This window comes from Heptranchias perlo, chromosome 3 (assembly GCF_035084215.1).
Source record: "Heptranchias perlo isolate sHepPer1 chromosome 3, sHepPer1.hap1, whole genome shotgun sequence".
In the NCBI taxonomy this organism is placed as follows: Eukaryota; Metazoa; Chordata; class Chondrichthyes; order Hexanchiformes; family Hexanchidae; genus Heptranchias; species Heptranchias perlo.
This window is the reverse complement of record NC_090327.1, coordinates 94,887,505-94,904,740: the sequence shown is the minus strand read 5'-3', so window position 1 is coordinate 94,904,740 and position 17,236 is coordinate 94,887,505. Positions and strand designations below refer to the sequence as shown.

At 41.8% G+C, this 17,236-nt stretch overlaps 1 protein-coding gene across 1 annotated transcript; it reads right to left on the bottom strand.

Moving 5' to 3' along the window:
* Nucleotides 1–7,561: 7,561 nt before the first annotated feature.
* LOC137306910 (CCN family member 3-like) lies at nucleotides 7,562–16,798 on the bottom strand. The gene is made up of 5 exons (XM_067976295.1): nucleotides 16,715–16,798; nucleotides 16,321–16,540; nucleotides 11,470–11,721; nucleotides 9,013–9,221; nucleotides 7,562–8,104 (listed from the first exon to the last, which is right to left on the bottom strand). Exons 1-5 carry the CDS (start codon nucleotides 16,763–16,765, stop codon nucleotides 7,823–7,825), a joined length of 1,014 nt encoding a protein of 337 aa, XP_067832396.1. The 5' UTR covers nucleotides 16,766–16,798; the 3' UTR covers nucleotides 7,562–7,822.
* Between the last annotated feature and the right edge of the window lie 438 nt (nucleotides 16,799–17,236).

Sequence of the window (17,236 nt, the reverse complement as noted above, 5' to 3'; positions counted from 1 at the left end):
TAGGTGTTTTGCTGTACATGTTCTAGGTGTTTGCTGTACATGTACTAGGTGTTTTGCTGTACATGTTCTAGGTGTTTTGCTGTACATGTTCTAGGTGTTTGCTGTACATGTTCTAGGTGTTTGCTGTACATGTTCTAGGTGTTTGCTGTACATGTTCTAGGTGTTTTCTGTGCATGTACTAGGTGTTTTGCTGTACATGTTCTAGGTGTTTGCTGTACATGTACTAGGTGTTTTGCTGTACATGTTCTAGGTGTTTGCTGTACATGTACTAGGTGTGTTTGCTGTACATGTTCTAGGTGTTTTCTGTACATGTACTAGGTGTTTTGCTGTACATGTTCTAGGTGTTTGCTGTACATGTTCTAGGTGTTTGTTGTACATGTACTAGGTGTTTGCTGTACATGTACTAGGTGTTTTGCTGTACATGTTCTAGGTGTTTGCTGTACCTGTACTAGGTGTTTTGCTGTACATGTTCTAGGTGTTTGCTGTACATGTACTAGGTGTTTGCTGTACATGTACTAGGTGTTTGCTGTACATGTACCAGGTGTTTTGCTGCATGAAGCAATTCTATAATTTGCCACTTTGGGGAGCTCCACTTCAGCTGTAACAGATTCTTGTACTTGCAATAAAGTTATTCAGATTTTGTACGCATGATACTGCAGTGGTTAGACTATGATATTACCTAGGCTACTTGCATGAGCAAGAATATCGAATATACATGGCAGGTTGCTGTGGAGCCAGGAGCTTAAGTAATGGATTCATTTTTGTATATTCACACCAGTTAGTACGTGTACAGCAACCTCGGATCCACATCTATACTTCTAGCACTGTAATGTTAAAATAAAAATGTTTCCCCCAGTGCCTAATAAGACATTATTGTGTAAAAATTGGTGTCCGTTGTCTTAATAAAGATTCGATCTGACTCCAATTGGATATAATGATACTTTATTAACTTCACACAAGGATCAACACATGCAAGTGTCTAAGCAGTAGTTATCAGTGCAGAACAAGAATTATATTACCTGTTCCGTCCTGGGTGGAAGGTATGTCTGCTTCTCGCTCCTCTTGCTTCTACTTTCTTCTCTTCTACTCTGAGCTGATTCAGTTGCCTCTTTGTACCCTGAACAGTTGTGATCCCTTTGTCATTTCACATCCACTTCCTTCCCCCGTTTCCTTGGTTCGTGATGAACATTTTACAACACTACTCCAGGACACACGACTCCGACTAATAAAACATCTTTGTTGACATCTTCATGTCTCAGCATGTTTCTCTTCGTGACCCATCTGATAACAGGATGTCCCTCAGCATTGCTTCCAGAGAGTTTCCCTAATTCTGGGGAGTTTGTGCTTTACAGGCCCATTCAGGCTTGTCTGTTTAGACAGGCTTATCTGTGGGTCTCGCTTGCTTGACCTCAGACACTCATGTTTAGGGTATCTTTCTTTATCACTGTTAACCCCTAGCTATCCTGGTCAAATTTGGTCAAAGAGCAGTATATTCTACAGGACAGCAGTTCCAACAGAAGTTTTAGCTATTTAATTCTTTTTGAGTCTAACCCTTCTAAGTTCCCTCTAAACTTTTATTTCCTTACAGTTGTGCCTGTTTTTCGGGTGTAAAACAGGCATAAAACATACCAATTTAGCAGTGGGAGGACCAGCGCCCAATCTGCACAGACATTGGTCCCACAGCTAAGTATCCCGGGGGGAATGCCTAAAACAGGCATTGAGGTCCCTGGAATATGTTAGTGAAGGGCCAAACGCCTGTTGAAGGACCCCTTTTCAAAATTAGTCAGCGATGGGCGGGGCAGGCATCAGGCCTACCCGCTCAAGATTCTTCAGCAGCCCTGTGGCAGTCAGTGACAATTAAGTGTAAACATTTTTGTATATAATGAAACATTCCTGTGGAGCCAGGAGGAGCAGGAATGCTCCCTCGACTCCACAGGCATTGCGATCGCGCCCCCTCCCCTCTCCAGGAGCCTGCTCCAATCTTCCTCCTGGAACTTACCTGAGGGCTACTGCTGGTAAGGCAGATGGCCTGATATTGATGTCTTCCCTTGGGCCAGCTGCCTGTGGAGGCACGACCAGCGTTAGCAGATCAGCCCAAATATGCTGATCAGGCCCAAAGACCAATTTCGATCGATCCTTGGATCTCTTGGTTCAGGCATGGGCTACAGTGCCGAGTCTGGGCCGAAAAACGGGCCCAGGTGAATTTTACCCCTATTTCTGAAACTGATCCAATATGATTTTATTCTGCTGTAGCCCTACGGTTCACCTTAGCACAAACTAAATCACCTTTATAGACACTTTACATAGGGCTACTTTGTGATTCTTCAAAAGCAATAAAAACCCAGCAGGATAGTCGTGACTTCATAAATTGATATCCACTTTGTATACTTTGGGTATTTCAACATGAACTGAGCTGTGAAACTGATTGATATTAAAATAATGATTGTTGCCGATACTTCTTGACAATGAAATAACAGCAGATTGGTTCTTGACCAAGGGCTGACCATGCAAATTAGTACCAAATGCAGTGAGACCTTTCCACAATCCTCCTGAGAGCCAAAAAATTACATCTTACTATTTAACCTTTTTTATAATCCATGCTGATTAATGTTCTGGATTTGTAAATTTTTAGGTCTTTGCTTTTTAGAATTTTTTTTTAGTTCTGATGGTTAGGTAATATGGACATGTTGGGCCGAAGGGCCTGTTTCCATGTTGTAAACTTCTATGATTCTATGATTCTATATGTTACAAAGGTTGCATAGATTAGTACATCTTTTTTTATTTCACTGAGTTCACATGCTAAAGTCACCCTCCCTAGGGCAAGATGCTTTCCTATTGCTTGTCTATACAAGGCAGTCTAGTGGCACAATGTGTTGGTACTCCAGCTTTTGTTGCATGGAATCGGAGAACGGCCAGATGGGGAATTTCTGATCTTGCATATGTCTCAGACGGGTGCAAGATGGAAGAACAAGCTCCAAAGGAAGGCTGCTGGTTGTAAGAATGGGCTGTATAACAAATATTTGTGGATGATTATTTGTTTGCTGCTAGAGAAAAGAATGCGTGGAAGAACTCCTTTGTTTTCATAGAGCATAAATTCAGAATATTGAATGGCTTCATGGACTAGATTTCTATCAGGATTGAAAAAGGCCAATTACAGAGATATTCCAGTTGAAGACAAAACTTATTGCAGTGGTCGGTCGGATATCCTGATAATGTCTGTGTTCTTTCATTATCACTGTGGTCAAGAAATGACAATAGTTGTAGAAATATTGAAAACATGGAAAGAATTTTTTAAAAGTTTAAAAGCTGTCAAAATAGCTCCCATAGTACAAAATGCACATATTTAGATGTTTTTTGAAAACTGACTGCTATCCTATATGATGTGATTTTCTTCTCCTCACCCCCTCCAGTTTTCTCCCTCCTCTCCCAAAAGTGCTAATTCATGCTGGGATTCAGTTCCTTGGGTGCTGGCAGCCCTTCAAGGACCTTGTGCAATTTAGGACCCACAATGTGTCTTTACCCACAGAATCACTGGGGAGTGGGGTGGGTGCGGGGGGAGGGAGGCTACTGAGAGCAATAACAAGTTCTGGAAAACAAGTTCAAAACAGCATTTCTATCAATTCGGATATACATCGGTAATAGTTGTACACAGCACGTGTAAACTGCAGCATTACATACAAGGGCAGACCAGCAGACTCATTGGGAGAGACTTGCAACTGCCAGCCTCCTGTTTCTTGTCTGAAAAACAGGTGACCGGCAATTGAAAGTCTGGTGGGGTCCTTGTCCATTTGAATGACTGAATCAGCTTTCAGGCAGACTTTTAAACGGGCACCCAGCACTCTGTCCAAAACAGGCAGGATGCTGTTTAGATATGCAAATCTGTTGTAGGAACCCAATTGCAACATGCAAGGAGAAATTAGCAAAGCTTGCACAGCACATGCCAACCCCATTTCTCCAGGTGCAGAGTGTCCTAATCGGCGATCCTTAAAGGGACCACTGGAAGCTGCGCCCAAGAGGTAAGTTTTTTGTTTTCTCGTAAGATTTTTATGGGGCCAGTAGGAACAAGAATGATCCTCTGGGCCCTACAAAAATCTACCGGGCCCATTCTAGCCCACTGATGTCTATGCCCCTTCCCCCACACTGCCTCCAACAGGCCATACCTGCTGATCAACTGTGTGGAGTAGCCAGACGATTTTCTGCTGCAGGAAACCAGTGAGCTGCAGTGGGGCTTCATTTGATGCCCGCAGCTTGCTGACAAGTGTTAATGAGGCCTCGGAACTGCTGCATTGAGCGGTCGCCGTGGGCACATCATCCAAATGGTGCCCATTCGGCGCAAACCCAAGTCTCCCCGATGTAATTATAGGTCATTCTTATGATGCCATGGAATTGATGTTGTTTTAAAATTAGATTTATCATTAGGGGATATGTGAAACACTCCATCAGCACGCTCCTATCTTATGAAATTCAAAGTGCGAATGAAGTGTTTTGCACGTTGTTGAATAGTTGATGTTTTCTTTTGGTGGGGAATAGGGGGTAAGGGAACAGAAATAAGACTCAATTTCATTTCTTGGGGGAAAGTAGGGAGTCCATGTGAGTTAGTTTTGCATATTATAGGTAGGCCGTCTGAATTTTGGGCTTTATTTTTTTTTCCTCAGTGAAATTAGTGTGAGTAGATACATGATTCTACAGGTCAAAATTAAAGCAGAGTGAGGTTGATTTTCCTCTATCTAACATCTCGTGCGCTCCAGTTTCCAGTTGTTAGGGAAAGCAAAAAAGGGGCAGAGCCACAACACCGGGTCACTGCCTGGTTTGTGCTTCACGTTTATTCCCTGGGATATTCCCCCATGGGGAGGTGGAGCATTTAAATTACATCAAATTACATAGTATTTACAGCACAGAAACAGGCCATTCAGCCCAACAGATCTATGCCGGTCTTCATGCTCCACATGAGCCTCCTCCCACCTTACTTCATCTCACCCTATTAGCAGAGCATTCTATTCCTTTCTCCCTCATGTACTTATCTAGCTTCCCCTTAAATGCATCTATGCTATTCGCCTCGACTATTCCATGTGGTAGCTGGTTCCACATTCTCACCACACTGAGTAAAGAATGATCTCCTGAATCCCTTATTGTATTTTATTGCATGTAAATCACACAGGAGTGATGTTATGACGCCTCCTGAATCATTTTCTGGGGATTTCACTGAATGCAGCCCTTCCTCAAAGACTGTCAAGCAAACTGGCTGTAAAACGTTGCAAGACTGCCTCTTCGAATCAAAGGATCCGCAAACTTCTACTTGCCTTAGGAAGGTAGGACTGCCCTGCAGGGATGGAGACCATCTAGTTGTTTGACAACAGCCAACAGGCCAAAAGCAAACTCAAGACTTTCAAGGCCCACAGCAGCCCATGACTTCCCTCCTCCAGTTTGGAGCAAGTGCAGATTCTCAGGCAGTAGCTTCAACCAATGTTCACCCAGGGATTTAAATAGGCTGAGGTCAAGTTAGGTGTTTGCAAAATGCATACTACTAAATTTATACCCCAATTTGGAGGGGGGTGGGAGGAGATCAGGGCCACTGTTTGTAAACAAGTTTAATTGGCAAAACAATTTTGGAAGGAACAAATAATCAAGTGAATAATAAATGCTTACAACAGTCTTGAGTATATTACTAAAAAGGATTGATGTGCTTCATTAGCTGTATCTTTACCATCTCCTCTCACATGGAACTTAATTTAGCTGCCTACATGATTCAGGTAACTGAAAGTGTTCTGAATATTAATACTGCCCATTGGGATGGAGAGATTGTTCCCTGCATAAACAGGTGAACGTATCACACCAGAACTATAGTATGGCCACATTGGTGTTTATAGTTCAACCTCAATTTTGAAATTCATCTTTTGAAGAGTACATCTAAAATCAAAAACGGTATAGTTAGGGATATGGAAACTAATATTTTATTTGGAGGACATTTGATGGGGGGGGGGGGGGGGTGGGGGGAGTGCAGGATAAATGCTTGTTCTGTGCTCAGTCTCCATTTGCACTGGGTATGATACTTTAAAAATCTCTTTATTGATTTTTACTTTCCAGTCAACAACCTAGATACTGCAGATGCCAGGGAGAAATACAGTATCTGTTCCTGCAGCATTTATGGGTAATTCATATGCTGGTACTGAGTTTTAAATCAGTAGTGAAAGGGGCATAGGCATCTAACCCACTGAAGATTTCACCTCATTGGATTAGAATCTGTATCTTGCAATGCCGGTCTCAATTTGAACAGTATGGTCCCAAAATTCCCGCTCTATCAGCAGAGATATGGTGGAGTGGGAACTCCTGGTCGCTCAGGGATCCCACTATAGATCAATCACAAATTGCAAGGATAAGGTCTTTACTATATTCAGGGCAGGCAGACAGTGCCTATAAGGGCATCTCAGAGGCACTCACCCCATCAGGTATGTCACAACAGCCCACAGTTGTGCCTGGAGGAGCCAGCAGCCTTTGTTGGGCTAAGTAAATGACATTGCTGCAGGAGCTCCTCAAGGCAGTGTCCTAGGCCCAACCATCTTCAGCTGCTTCATTGATGACCTTCCCTCCATCATGAGGTCAGAAATGGGGATGTTCGCCGATGATTGCACAGTGTTCAGTTCCATTCGCAACCCCTCAAATAATGAAGCAGTCTGAGCCCGCATGCAGCAAGATCTGGACAACATCCAGGCTTGGGCTCATAAGTGGCAAGTAACATTCGTGCCAGACAAGTGCCAGGCAATGACCATCTCCAACAAGAGAGTCTAACCACCTCTCCATGACATTCAACGGCATTACCATTGCCGAATCCCCCACCATCAACATCCTGGGGGTCACCATTGACCAGCCATATAAATACTGTGGCTACAAGAGCAGGTCAGAGGCTGGGTATTCTGCAGCAAGTGACTCATCTCCTGACTCCCCAAAGCCTTTCCACCATCTACAAGGTACAAGTCAGGAGTGTGATGGAATATTCACCACTTGCCTGGGTGAGTGCAGCTCCATTAACACTCAAGCAGCTCGACACCATAGAGGACAAAGCAGCCAGCTTGATGGCACCCCATCCACCACCCTAAACATTCACTCCCTTCACCACCAGCGCACAGTGGCTGCAGTGTGTACCATCCACAGGATGCACTACAGCAACTCGCCAAGGCTTCTTCAACAGCACCTCCCAAACCAGTGACCTCTACCACCTAGAAGGACAAGAGCAGCAGGTACATGGGAACATCACCACCCGCACGTTCCCCTCCAAGTCACACACCATCCCGACTTTTAAATATATCACCGTTCCTTCATCGTCGCTTGGTCAAAATCCTGGAACTCCCTTCCCAACAGCACTGTGGGAGAACCTTCACCACATGGACTGCAGTGGTTCAAGAAGGCGGCTCACCACTACCACCTTCTCAAGGGCAATTAGGGATGGGCAATAAATGCTGGCCTCACCAGTGACGCCCACATCCCATGAACAAATAAAAAAAATTTATTTGCACAGTAAAATTAATTTCAGATTTGTCTTAGACATGGCAAAAGACACTTGTGCTGTATTTTATAAAAAATATATTTTAATGACCATTTAATATGTAACAATTCTCATGTCAATTCATTAGGATATGCCAGTTTTCTATTTACAACCTAAGTAATAGGCAAGCACATTCTTTAAATACAAAAAATTCAATAAAAATGTACAAATATTTTTACAAACCATGGGGCAAACTGAAGTCCTGTTAACTGTATTTAAAGACTACTTAATCATACAAAAACAATGCTGCAATAACCAGCTTTAAAACTATGAGTTATATATTTAGGCACCAGATATTTGATCTGTTTGGAGTACAGTGTTAGCTTGCGGGCAGTTATAATGGCAGGCGCATGTGTTAATGATCATCATCTGTTTTTTAATGATTATTCCTCCTGGACATTTTAAGTCCAGCTGAAATGTTTTGGTGCTGTGAGGTGTGCAGCATCTTCCATCATTGCAAACTCCACAGTATTTAGGTTTGTAAGACTGGACACTAATGCAGTCTTTATATTCAAATCGGGTTGGCTTATTTGCTTTTGATGTTCGGACACATTTCTTCCCTTTCTAAAAAAAAAGGAAGAGAAAGACTATTTAATGGTGACACATGTTCCATCAGATATCAGTTTTCCAAGTACAACAAGCAGTAATTCTAACAGTTGGTTTGACAATCATTGCATCACACTGGGCACTGACACCATAATACTCAGGCATGTGTGCAGAAGAGCCTAATTTGCAAATCAATGTTGAATTTCATAATTTTGCCTTGTTCAGCAAAGATGGGATTTGCAGTTTGAGTTTTAGAGCTTTGCAACATTCTCAGGAAAGTCACTTCCTCAAAAAAGGACAAGAGGAATGATCAAGGCCAGGTCTGCTTCTGAAGTGGTGTTTGCTGTCACTTACTAGGTTATTTGCAAATATGTACTCCACAACTTTGTTCCCAATGATCAATTCCATTGTCTTGCCAGTTAGCAATTAAGTCTAATGGCTCTGTAGTTTTCCGTGCCCTGGCCTACATTTATCCCTCAACCAACACCAAAAACAGATTAATTGGACATTTATCATATGCTGTTTGAGGCCTTACTGTGTGAGAACTGAGTTCATCCCTAATCTCAATTATGGGTACATCATGTTTGGCCCAAGGAATTTATTTGTTTTGAGCACTTTAAGCCTGGCCAAGACATCCATGCAAGACCAAACTGACAGATCTTTCAATACAGCACCACCTTGCATTTATATAGCGCCTTGAACATAGTAAAACATCCCAAGGCGCTTCAAGGAGCGATTATCGAGCAAAATTTGGCACCGAGCCATGTAGGGAGGTGACGAAAAGCTTGGTCAAAGAGGTGGGATTTATGTCAAAGGTGCTACGTAAATGCAAGTTGTTGTAGCTCCAGGTATCTTAAATCAACATTCCACTTACAGAAAGACCAAGAGTAAAGATCAACCCTCTGGTATTGATTGTTTATACTCACTTTGACAGTGACTTTGTAATCTCCACATGGCCGAACCTCACAAAGTCGTGTCTGCTTCACCATATCACATCGCCGGTTTTTATTAGTTACACGAGTAGAAATGCCCATGCCACAGGTTTTGGAGCAGGCACTCCACTGTGTGGTCTGCTGTATACAGTTCAGACTAGGGTTAAGGGAATCCAATTCATAGGTTGCCTCCTGCCTGTAAGCTGAAAGGAAGAAAAAAGTTATCCTCTTACACAAGGCTATGTATAGAAACTTTGAAGTGGAAGTTGGAGAATTCCCTCTCCAAGAGGCAATTGTGAATAATTACAGCAGAATTAAATATCACCACTTTGATTCCTAGTTTCTAAGATGCTATGGTAATCTATTAACTGAATCATGGAAGAAAGCAAGTTGTGTTCTAGAGTGTGTAGAAAAATACAATTTCAATTCTCTCTCGTTTTGTCCATCATAAATAGAGCTAATGCCAGTAAATTTGTTTTTTATCCAAGATAGAACATTCAAGGACATTACAGAATTTGACTTGTAATTTCAACTGTAATTCAGTAAAGATTCCAAGCCAAGAAACACTGGGTTTGTTTGACCTGGATTATCCCACTATGGAATACATTCAAGATTAACAAAAATAAACATTTTATTCCATGGAATGGCATCCAGGCTTCTGACAACAATCATGAAAATTTAAATGCAATGCAAGTCACCCAAGCATCTCAATAAAAGAGGACTTTTTACAATTTTTCAAACATGCACTTGCATATCCGTTCCTTTTTGTCCCCTTATCCAGTCTTGTACTGAAGCTGGTAACTTATGCTGAGCTACAGTTCCATGAAACTACCTACTGACATCACTTAGGGATCATTTTTCAAGTTTGAACCTGAACTGGAAGTGTTGGTAGGTTATTGGACTGTGGAGGATCAGAGCTGAGCCCAGTCTCCTTACCCCATGAGAATACAACATGGGTCATGGAATAGCCATCATGATTTTTCTCCTAAAAAAAGTGGGATGAGGTGAATGAGCAGGGGTTGAATCTCCTACTCTTGCATGGGAAGGTGCCAGGAGAGCAGGTGCTGGGGTGATAAAAGAGTGAGCCAGGGTGTCAAGGAGGGAATTGTCCCTTTAGAATGCTCAGAGCAGACAGCAAGATGTGTTTGCTGGTAAGATTGCATTGGAAGTGGTAGAAAATGATCTGTCAAATGCAAAGGCTGGTGGGGTGGAAGGTGAGGATGAGAGTGACCCTATCATGGTTCTGCAAAGGGGTGAGGGCAGAAGCACAGGAAATGGGACAGATGTGGTCAAAGGCCCTGTCAACTATGGTGGAGAGGAATCCATGGCTGAAGAAAAAGGAGGAAGTTTCAGAAGTTCTGATATGGAAAATGGCATCAAAACAGATGCAACAGAGATGGAGAAACTGGAAGAAAGGAATGGAGTCCTTACAGGAAGCAGGGTGGGAAGTTGTATAATCCATGTAGTCATGAGAAGCAGTAGACAGCCTATCCCCAGAGATAGAGAAGACCCAGAAGAGAAGGACCATGTAAGTGAGGAAGGGGTGGAAATTGGAAGCAATGAAATTCTCTAGGTGAGAACAGGAATCATCACCAACACAGTCATCTATGTAATGGAAAAAGATCAGGGAGGGAACCTGAGCAGGACTGGAACAAAGTGTTAATGCTTATCTTTTGCAGGATAAGTTAGAGGGGACCAATGCAGGTTCCTGTATCTGGCAGAAATGAGTGGAGTTAAAGGAAAAGTTGTTCAATGTGAGAACAAGTTCAGCCAAGTGGAGAAATGTGGTGGTGTTTGAAGACTGGGTCACTATTCAAGGAAGCAGCATGTGTCCTGGTGAGGGATTGAGATGTAGGGGGACTGTACCTCCATAGTGAAAAGGAGACAGTTAGTGCCAGAAAATTGGAATTGGTCAGTGATTTTTCTCTTCCATGGCCTGGGACACAATGACCAAGTGTACTGCACCTACCATTGTCTGAGAGGAAATTGGCTAACCTACCATAGACTAGGGATTGAACCTGAAAATTTGTTGATCGTACAGCTTAATACCTTTAATTACTGAACCAAGCTCATTTTTCAATGTAAATGAGTGTATGATATAGAAAGTTGAGATTTTACATGTCTGTTTTACATGTAACATGCAAATTTAGCTCCTTTTCAATTTAAAGTAGTATACACTATAGGATAGATTTTATGAGTTTACATTTCAGGTGCTAGTGGACAATAGATCCTGTGTGCCTAAATTCCAGATATGCTCTGTTGCAGTGCAAATCTTAAAAACCTATCCTATGCAAAAAATGTTGCAGTACTGTTAGATACAATTAAGCAGCCACTCTAGTGCAGCTGAGAAGTTTGAACCACTGAATTAATTGCTCATTTAGGATGTAAAGGGGGCATCCTCAGTTTATAATCAGCTAAAAGAACACAGAATACATATACATTGTATCCTACCTGCCATTGCAAATCCTCCAATAGGAGCTTCCTCTTTGTGGTCACACACCCATTGCTCACAGCACTCTCCTGGCATCTGTACTTGTTTGGGAAATGGGCAATCAGGGCCTGGCAGGAGGACATCCAGATTACAGCGGGGCACACAGCCAATCAGACCATCCTTACAGGAGCACTGGTATTTGCAGCTTGGCTGGAATGTCTCCCCATTTCGATAGACAACTCCATCATACATGCAAATATTACCTTCATGTGCTAGAATTCAAAGATAAGCGACATTAAGTTTAAATCATTCTTGTTGTGTTATCTATTAGAATCCTATATCCAGGCAATAATCATTTTCTAATAAATTATTGTGGCAGGAAGAATAAATTCAGCACACTTGTGAAATAGCCTCACTAGCTTTCTTAATTATTCTATAGTTGAATAGTCTACTTTGGTTAACATATTCCAAGAAATTTTCAAATGTAAAAGTAGAGGGCCAATTTTCTTTCAATGAATGCTTACTTTAGAAAGATTTATTCAAGCTGAATGGTGTGCACTGATGTAATCACACATTTATATACTAAACAGGCAGCCTATTTTTCACCCACCAGATAGAATAATGAGGGGGAAGCAGGCAATAGTGGTTTAATATCCTAGTTACACTGTAGTTTGGGTATTGGTGCAGCACAATCATTTGCACAATTTAACGTCAAACATGCAGTACACAACTGGCAATTCCTCTGAAACTGGACTGTATTGGCCTTTCATTCTATTTCTGCACATCAAATTCAGCATAATTGGTGCAGATTTGAATTTTTAAACTTTAAAAAGAACTCAATCCACTGAGCTGCCTTTATATTTTTAGTAGCAGGAGAGGGGTAACTCTTCTTTTGCTGCCAGCCTGAGTATAGTAAGCTGAGCCACATGCACCCATTCAAGTGCACATAATTCTGCCTTCCCTGAATTGAAGGTTATGCAATATAACTTGAAGGGGAAAGTATCAACAGTAAAATATCCCTAGCAAATCTGCACCTAATCTTCTTCCCACCACCAGTGAAGCTGGGAGACATATGACAGTATCAGTCTTCAGAGGAAGGGATGGGGGAAAATACAGCTAGGTGAAAGGTTACATTGTTACTGATAGTAGTTGCTAAGCAGTTTCTCAGCTCTTCCCCCACCCCAAAAAATAACTGCAATATATTGTAAAGTAAGGCTCTGCTTCCAAAAGGCAGTTGCAACATGTAGCTTTCTCCTTTGCAGAGTTTTCTCTACCTCCAATACATAAGAGCTGGTGGACCCCCGGCTACCACCAGTAGACAAGAGTTGCCCTGGTTCATTTGGGGGTGGGGCACAGGGAAGGGTTCACCCTTCCCTAACTCAGCTGGTTCTAGCTAGGTTTAGCATTTCATTTTTAAAAAAAGACAGCTTTTAAATATTATAGTGAACCTCTTGCTTTGCAGAAGAATTGCCAATTCCCTCAGAGATATAATACCACACAAACAATGGCTGTGGTCCCTGGAGCAGCGATTCATCACTTTCCATTATAGGTGCAACAAAAGACACATACTTCCCCTACAAGCCAAACTATATACAAAAAGGTAATTTATCTTTTCATACTGCCACTCTTATCATATGGTCTCCAAGTCTGCTTCTCCGTCAGAAGTTATTTTAATTAATACTGCACATCGCCATATTTTATTGAGCACCTTTCACATCTCAGTTACTTCCCAGTTCTGATGAAAGCTCATTGACCTGAAACGTTAACTGTTTCTCTCCACAGATACTGCCTGACTTGTTGAGCATTTCCAGCATTTTCTGTTTTTATTTCAGATTTCCAGCATCTACTCTGCTTCAATCACCAACCCCTGTAATGCATGCCAGTGTCTCAACCCTCTAAAAAAAATTCTCCAGCTCCCTGTCCAAAATCTTACACATTTAATTTTATATCTATGGCCCCTTCTTTTACACCCCTCAACCATTGTAAACTGGTTCTATCTAACCCTGTCTGATTCCCTTTACAATTTTAAAGATTTATCAACTCAGACCATAAGCTCCTCTGTTCTAATGAAAACAGCCCAAATTTTCCCAAGTCTTTTTTATTTCTATTTCCTCATACCAGGCACCATCCTAGTGAATATGCACTCTACCCTCTATTACCTCAACATCCCTGTGGTGTGGAACTCAAAACTGCACAAAATATTCCAACTGTGATCCTACTACAATTTTATAGATTCATCAATACACCTCAACCTAAGTATTCTATATCTCTTGCCATAAAACCCAGCATCCATCAGCTTTTTTAAATGACTGTATCCACTTGAGATGCTGCTTTAAATGTTTTGTGAACCTAAACCTCCAAATCCCTCTGATCTTCCACACGACCCAACCATTTGGCCATTCAAATCATCATCTTTTACTGGCACTTACTGACATTGAAATCCATCTGCTACATTTTTTGCCTATTCTACCATCTTATCCATATCCCCTTGCAGCCTCCTTTGGTCCTCAATTATTTACTATGCCTCCTATTTTAGTATCTTTGCAAATTTGGACACTACTCCCTCTAGCCCTATATTCAAATCATTGATATCCACAGTGAATAGAAGCAGTCCCAGAACAGAACCCTGTGGGGCACCACTGCCTACTTCCAACCACTGAAACAGCTCATAACTTCTACTGTTTCCTCTCTTCTAACCAGTTTTCAAATCCAATTTTCTACTTTTTCTTTAATTTCATACCCTTAATATTCTGTGTGGTACCTGATCAAGGACTTTCGGACAGTCTTTGTACACCACATTCACTGCATTTCTCCAATTCACCATCTCTGTCACTTCAAAAAACGCTAAGGTTTGTCAAGCACAATCTTCCTTGCCGAAATACAGGTTGACTGCTTCTAATTATGCTCTCTTCATCTAGATATTTAATAATTTCAGCTTTAAAGATTCTAAAATATTCTCTACCACTAATTGACCGATAATTAACCAATTAAGTTCTGTCACCCTTGTGAAAATGGGTATTACATGGGCACTCTCCAGTCCTCCATCACACATATATGGCCTGGAATTTCATCCCATGGTGTAACTGGCAAGTTACGTTGACATTTAAGCTGGCCTTGCTGGCTGCAACTTACGCCAAAATTTCTGGAGAATCTTATTAGCATACGCTAGAACATAAAAACTGGCATAAACAGGAGGATATCAGCACAATACAATTGGGGCCCCCAAATGCAGTGTGGAATTTACACTATATTTCTTCTTTAATATTCATACATAAAGAGGGACTTCAAGTCTGAAGCCATCACACCATCATTAGGCACAGTGGGGTCGAGTTTCCGCTCATTTACGCCAGTAATATCAGCGCAATCCAGGGATCATTGGCCGAACCAATGAAAAAGATCGGTGCATTTTAAACACCCAAAACTACTTACTGTAGGGCTTTGCCATGATCTTTTATGTTGATTTAAGAGTCAATTCGCCTGGATCAGACCCCACCCACAAAACTGGCCATGACCCCAGGTCAACACTGCGAGTTTCTGCCGATTAAGCTGGTTAGAGAAAACTTTTCAAATTACACCAATTTTCTTAGGCACTCAGGCACTAGTAGACATAGTTTAAAAGTTTTTACATATCAAAAATATTTAACTTACTAAGGAACTGACTAGTGTACACCAATGAAATTAGTAAATGGTTCAGTTTAGTTTTTTGAAGTCATTTTCAATGATTTAAAAATCAGGTTACTCATGGGTGGAGGGCTAGTCACTATTAAAAATGCTTATTTTTTGTGATAAACCCATTTTCAGCTGTATTAATAAAACTGCACCAGGTTACCACTCTTAAATACATCAGAGTATTTTTTAATACAAAAACAAAAACCATCAAGCTCTATTACACTGCCCAATTGCACTGGTTCACGTGATTATGCAATACATTTTAGCAGAAACTTGAATTGTAACCTAACCAGCACAATTGCAGAAAGTCTACCCCAGCATGTTTAAGAGAATGTAATCGAGGAAATAGTTTTTAATGTAACTCGTTTAGATGCATAAAAATGCACTCAAGGATACAGAAAATACAGTGTAGATCCGAGTGAGGAGAAATAAAAAAAGTCACATTAAAAAAATTGCCCTAACACATAACTTTTGGTCCTGCTGTGCCTAAAATTTTAGACATAAATGTACAGTCCATCCAGAACTGACATAAATGTAGAAAATTCATCTTCTCTGGTGTTTTGCATGGGGGCAGAGTGATGTTAATTAGCGGTTTTGCTGAATCCACACAAAAGATCAAGGATACCTGGGCATAGCGGAAAAACGGGTGTTACACCTACATTTCTACAATCTTTTGCACTGAAGACTGGCATTATCCCATACTTTTGTTGTGAGCACTCTTAATAAAAGGAAACCGGTATAATTACCCCATTCTTTCATGGTTCCCCTAACTCTCCTACCAAAGTTACTCTGGACGATCAGGAAAACCCCCACAGAAATTCACCCTCGTTATTTCTTGAGCCTCCGCTATTTCTTTCCCATTTCCCTCAGGATCCCCAGCACTTGTCCTTTTTATCTTACATGACCCGAGCAGCTTGGTTATTTACCAGTTTAGAGCTAACGCTCCACAGATATGGATACGTTCATAATTTTTTAATAAAGCTTTAAAAAATATAATTCTTGAAGCCTGCATACTACGACTTCGCTCATGTCAATTCTACAATATATTCGTGCTCAACAGGACCCAAGAAATGTGCATACTATTTTAGACGATGAAGCAATTTAATATTAATTTTTTAGAACAGTAATAGTTAAAAGAAAATCACACCCCGGTTGGTTACTAAGTTTGCAAAGATATTTCATCGTGCGCACTGTAAACTCACCAATGCAAACGCCAAGACCGTGCCGGGAGTCGGCGCTGTGATCGCACTGCAGCCCCTGATGCGAGTCACAGGTGTCGCTCTCGGTGCAGACCTCGCCCGCTTGCTTGGCACAAACCCGACAACAGCCGCAGCCGTCCAGCGCTAGCCGTACTCCGGGTGAGCACCTTGGTGCATCCTTTGGACACTTACAAGGGGAAGAGCAACGCTGGGCGCTGGCCCCCTGTAAAACAGAAAGACTATGAAATACCAAACATGAAATCCACAACTGGACACATTTGTTCCCATTAAACAGCTTTTAAAAAACATCTCACACAGAACAGCTTAATAATTTAGTCAAAGAATTGCTTTATTAATAATATATTATATTTCCAGTTATGCTGTTAAACTTATTCACCTGAATCAAAAGCAAAACTAAAGACACGAGTATGAGAGTGCCAGTCCCCATCCTCGCCCAGCCCCGCTCACTATTACCCTGTCCCCGCCGCGCCTGCTTTTTATAAACCCGCTGGCCGCTACAGCGCGGCTCTGATTGGCTGAGGCCACAAAAGTTAGCGGTCGAGTGGATCTCTCGGGGATTGGACAACAGCATTCCATTGTGCTGTGACGCCGCGATCGATTGGATCAAAGCGACAATTGGGCGGGGGTTTGTGAATGGGACGCTGTCCGGTGATTGACACCTGGAGACTGCAGACAAACACCTGGCTGGTCCCATACCTGAGAGAGAGAGCAGCAGTGCCCGGGGGGAGTGGGGGCACTGGCAGCAAGGACTGCAGTTTATCTTTTAACCTTTGTAGAAATAGGGGGAAAAAATCGTAATGTTTACCCTTTGCCACGCATGCAGTCTTTTATAGATAAACCTTCCCGGCGCCAGACCTCGCTTTATTGTACAGATGACGCTGATTGTTTTATCTCACTC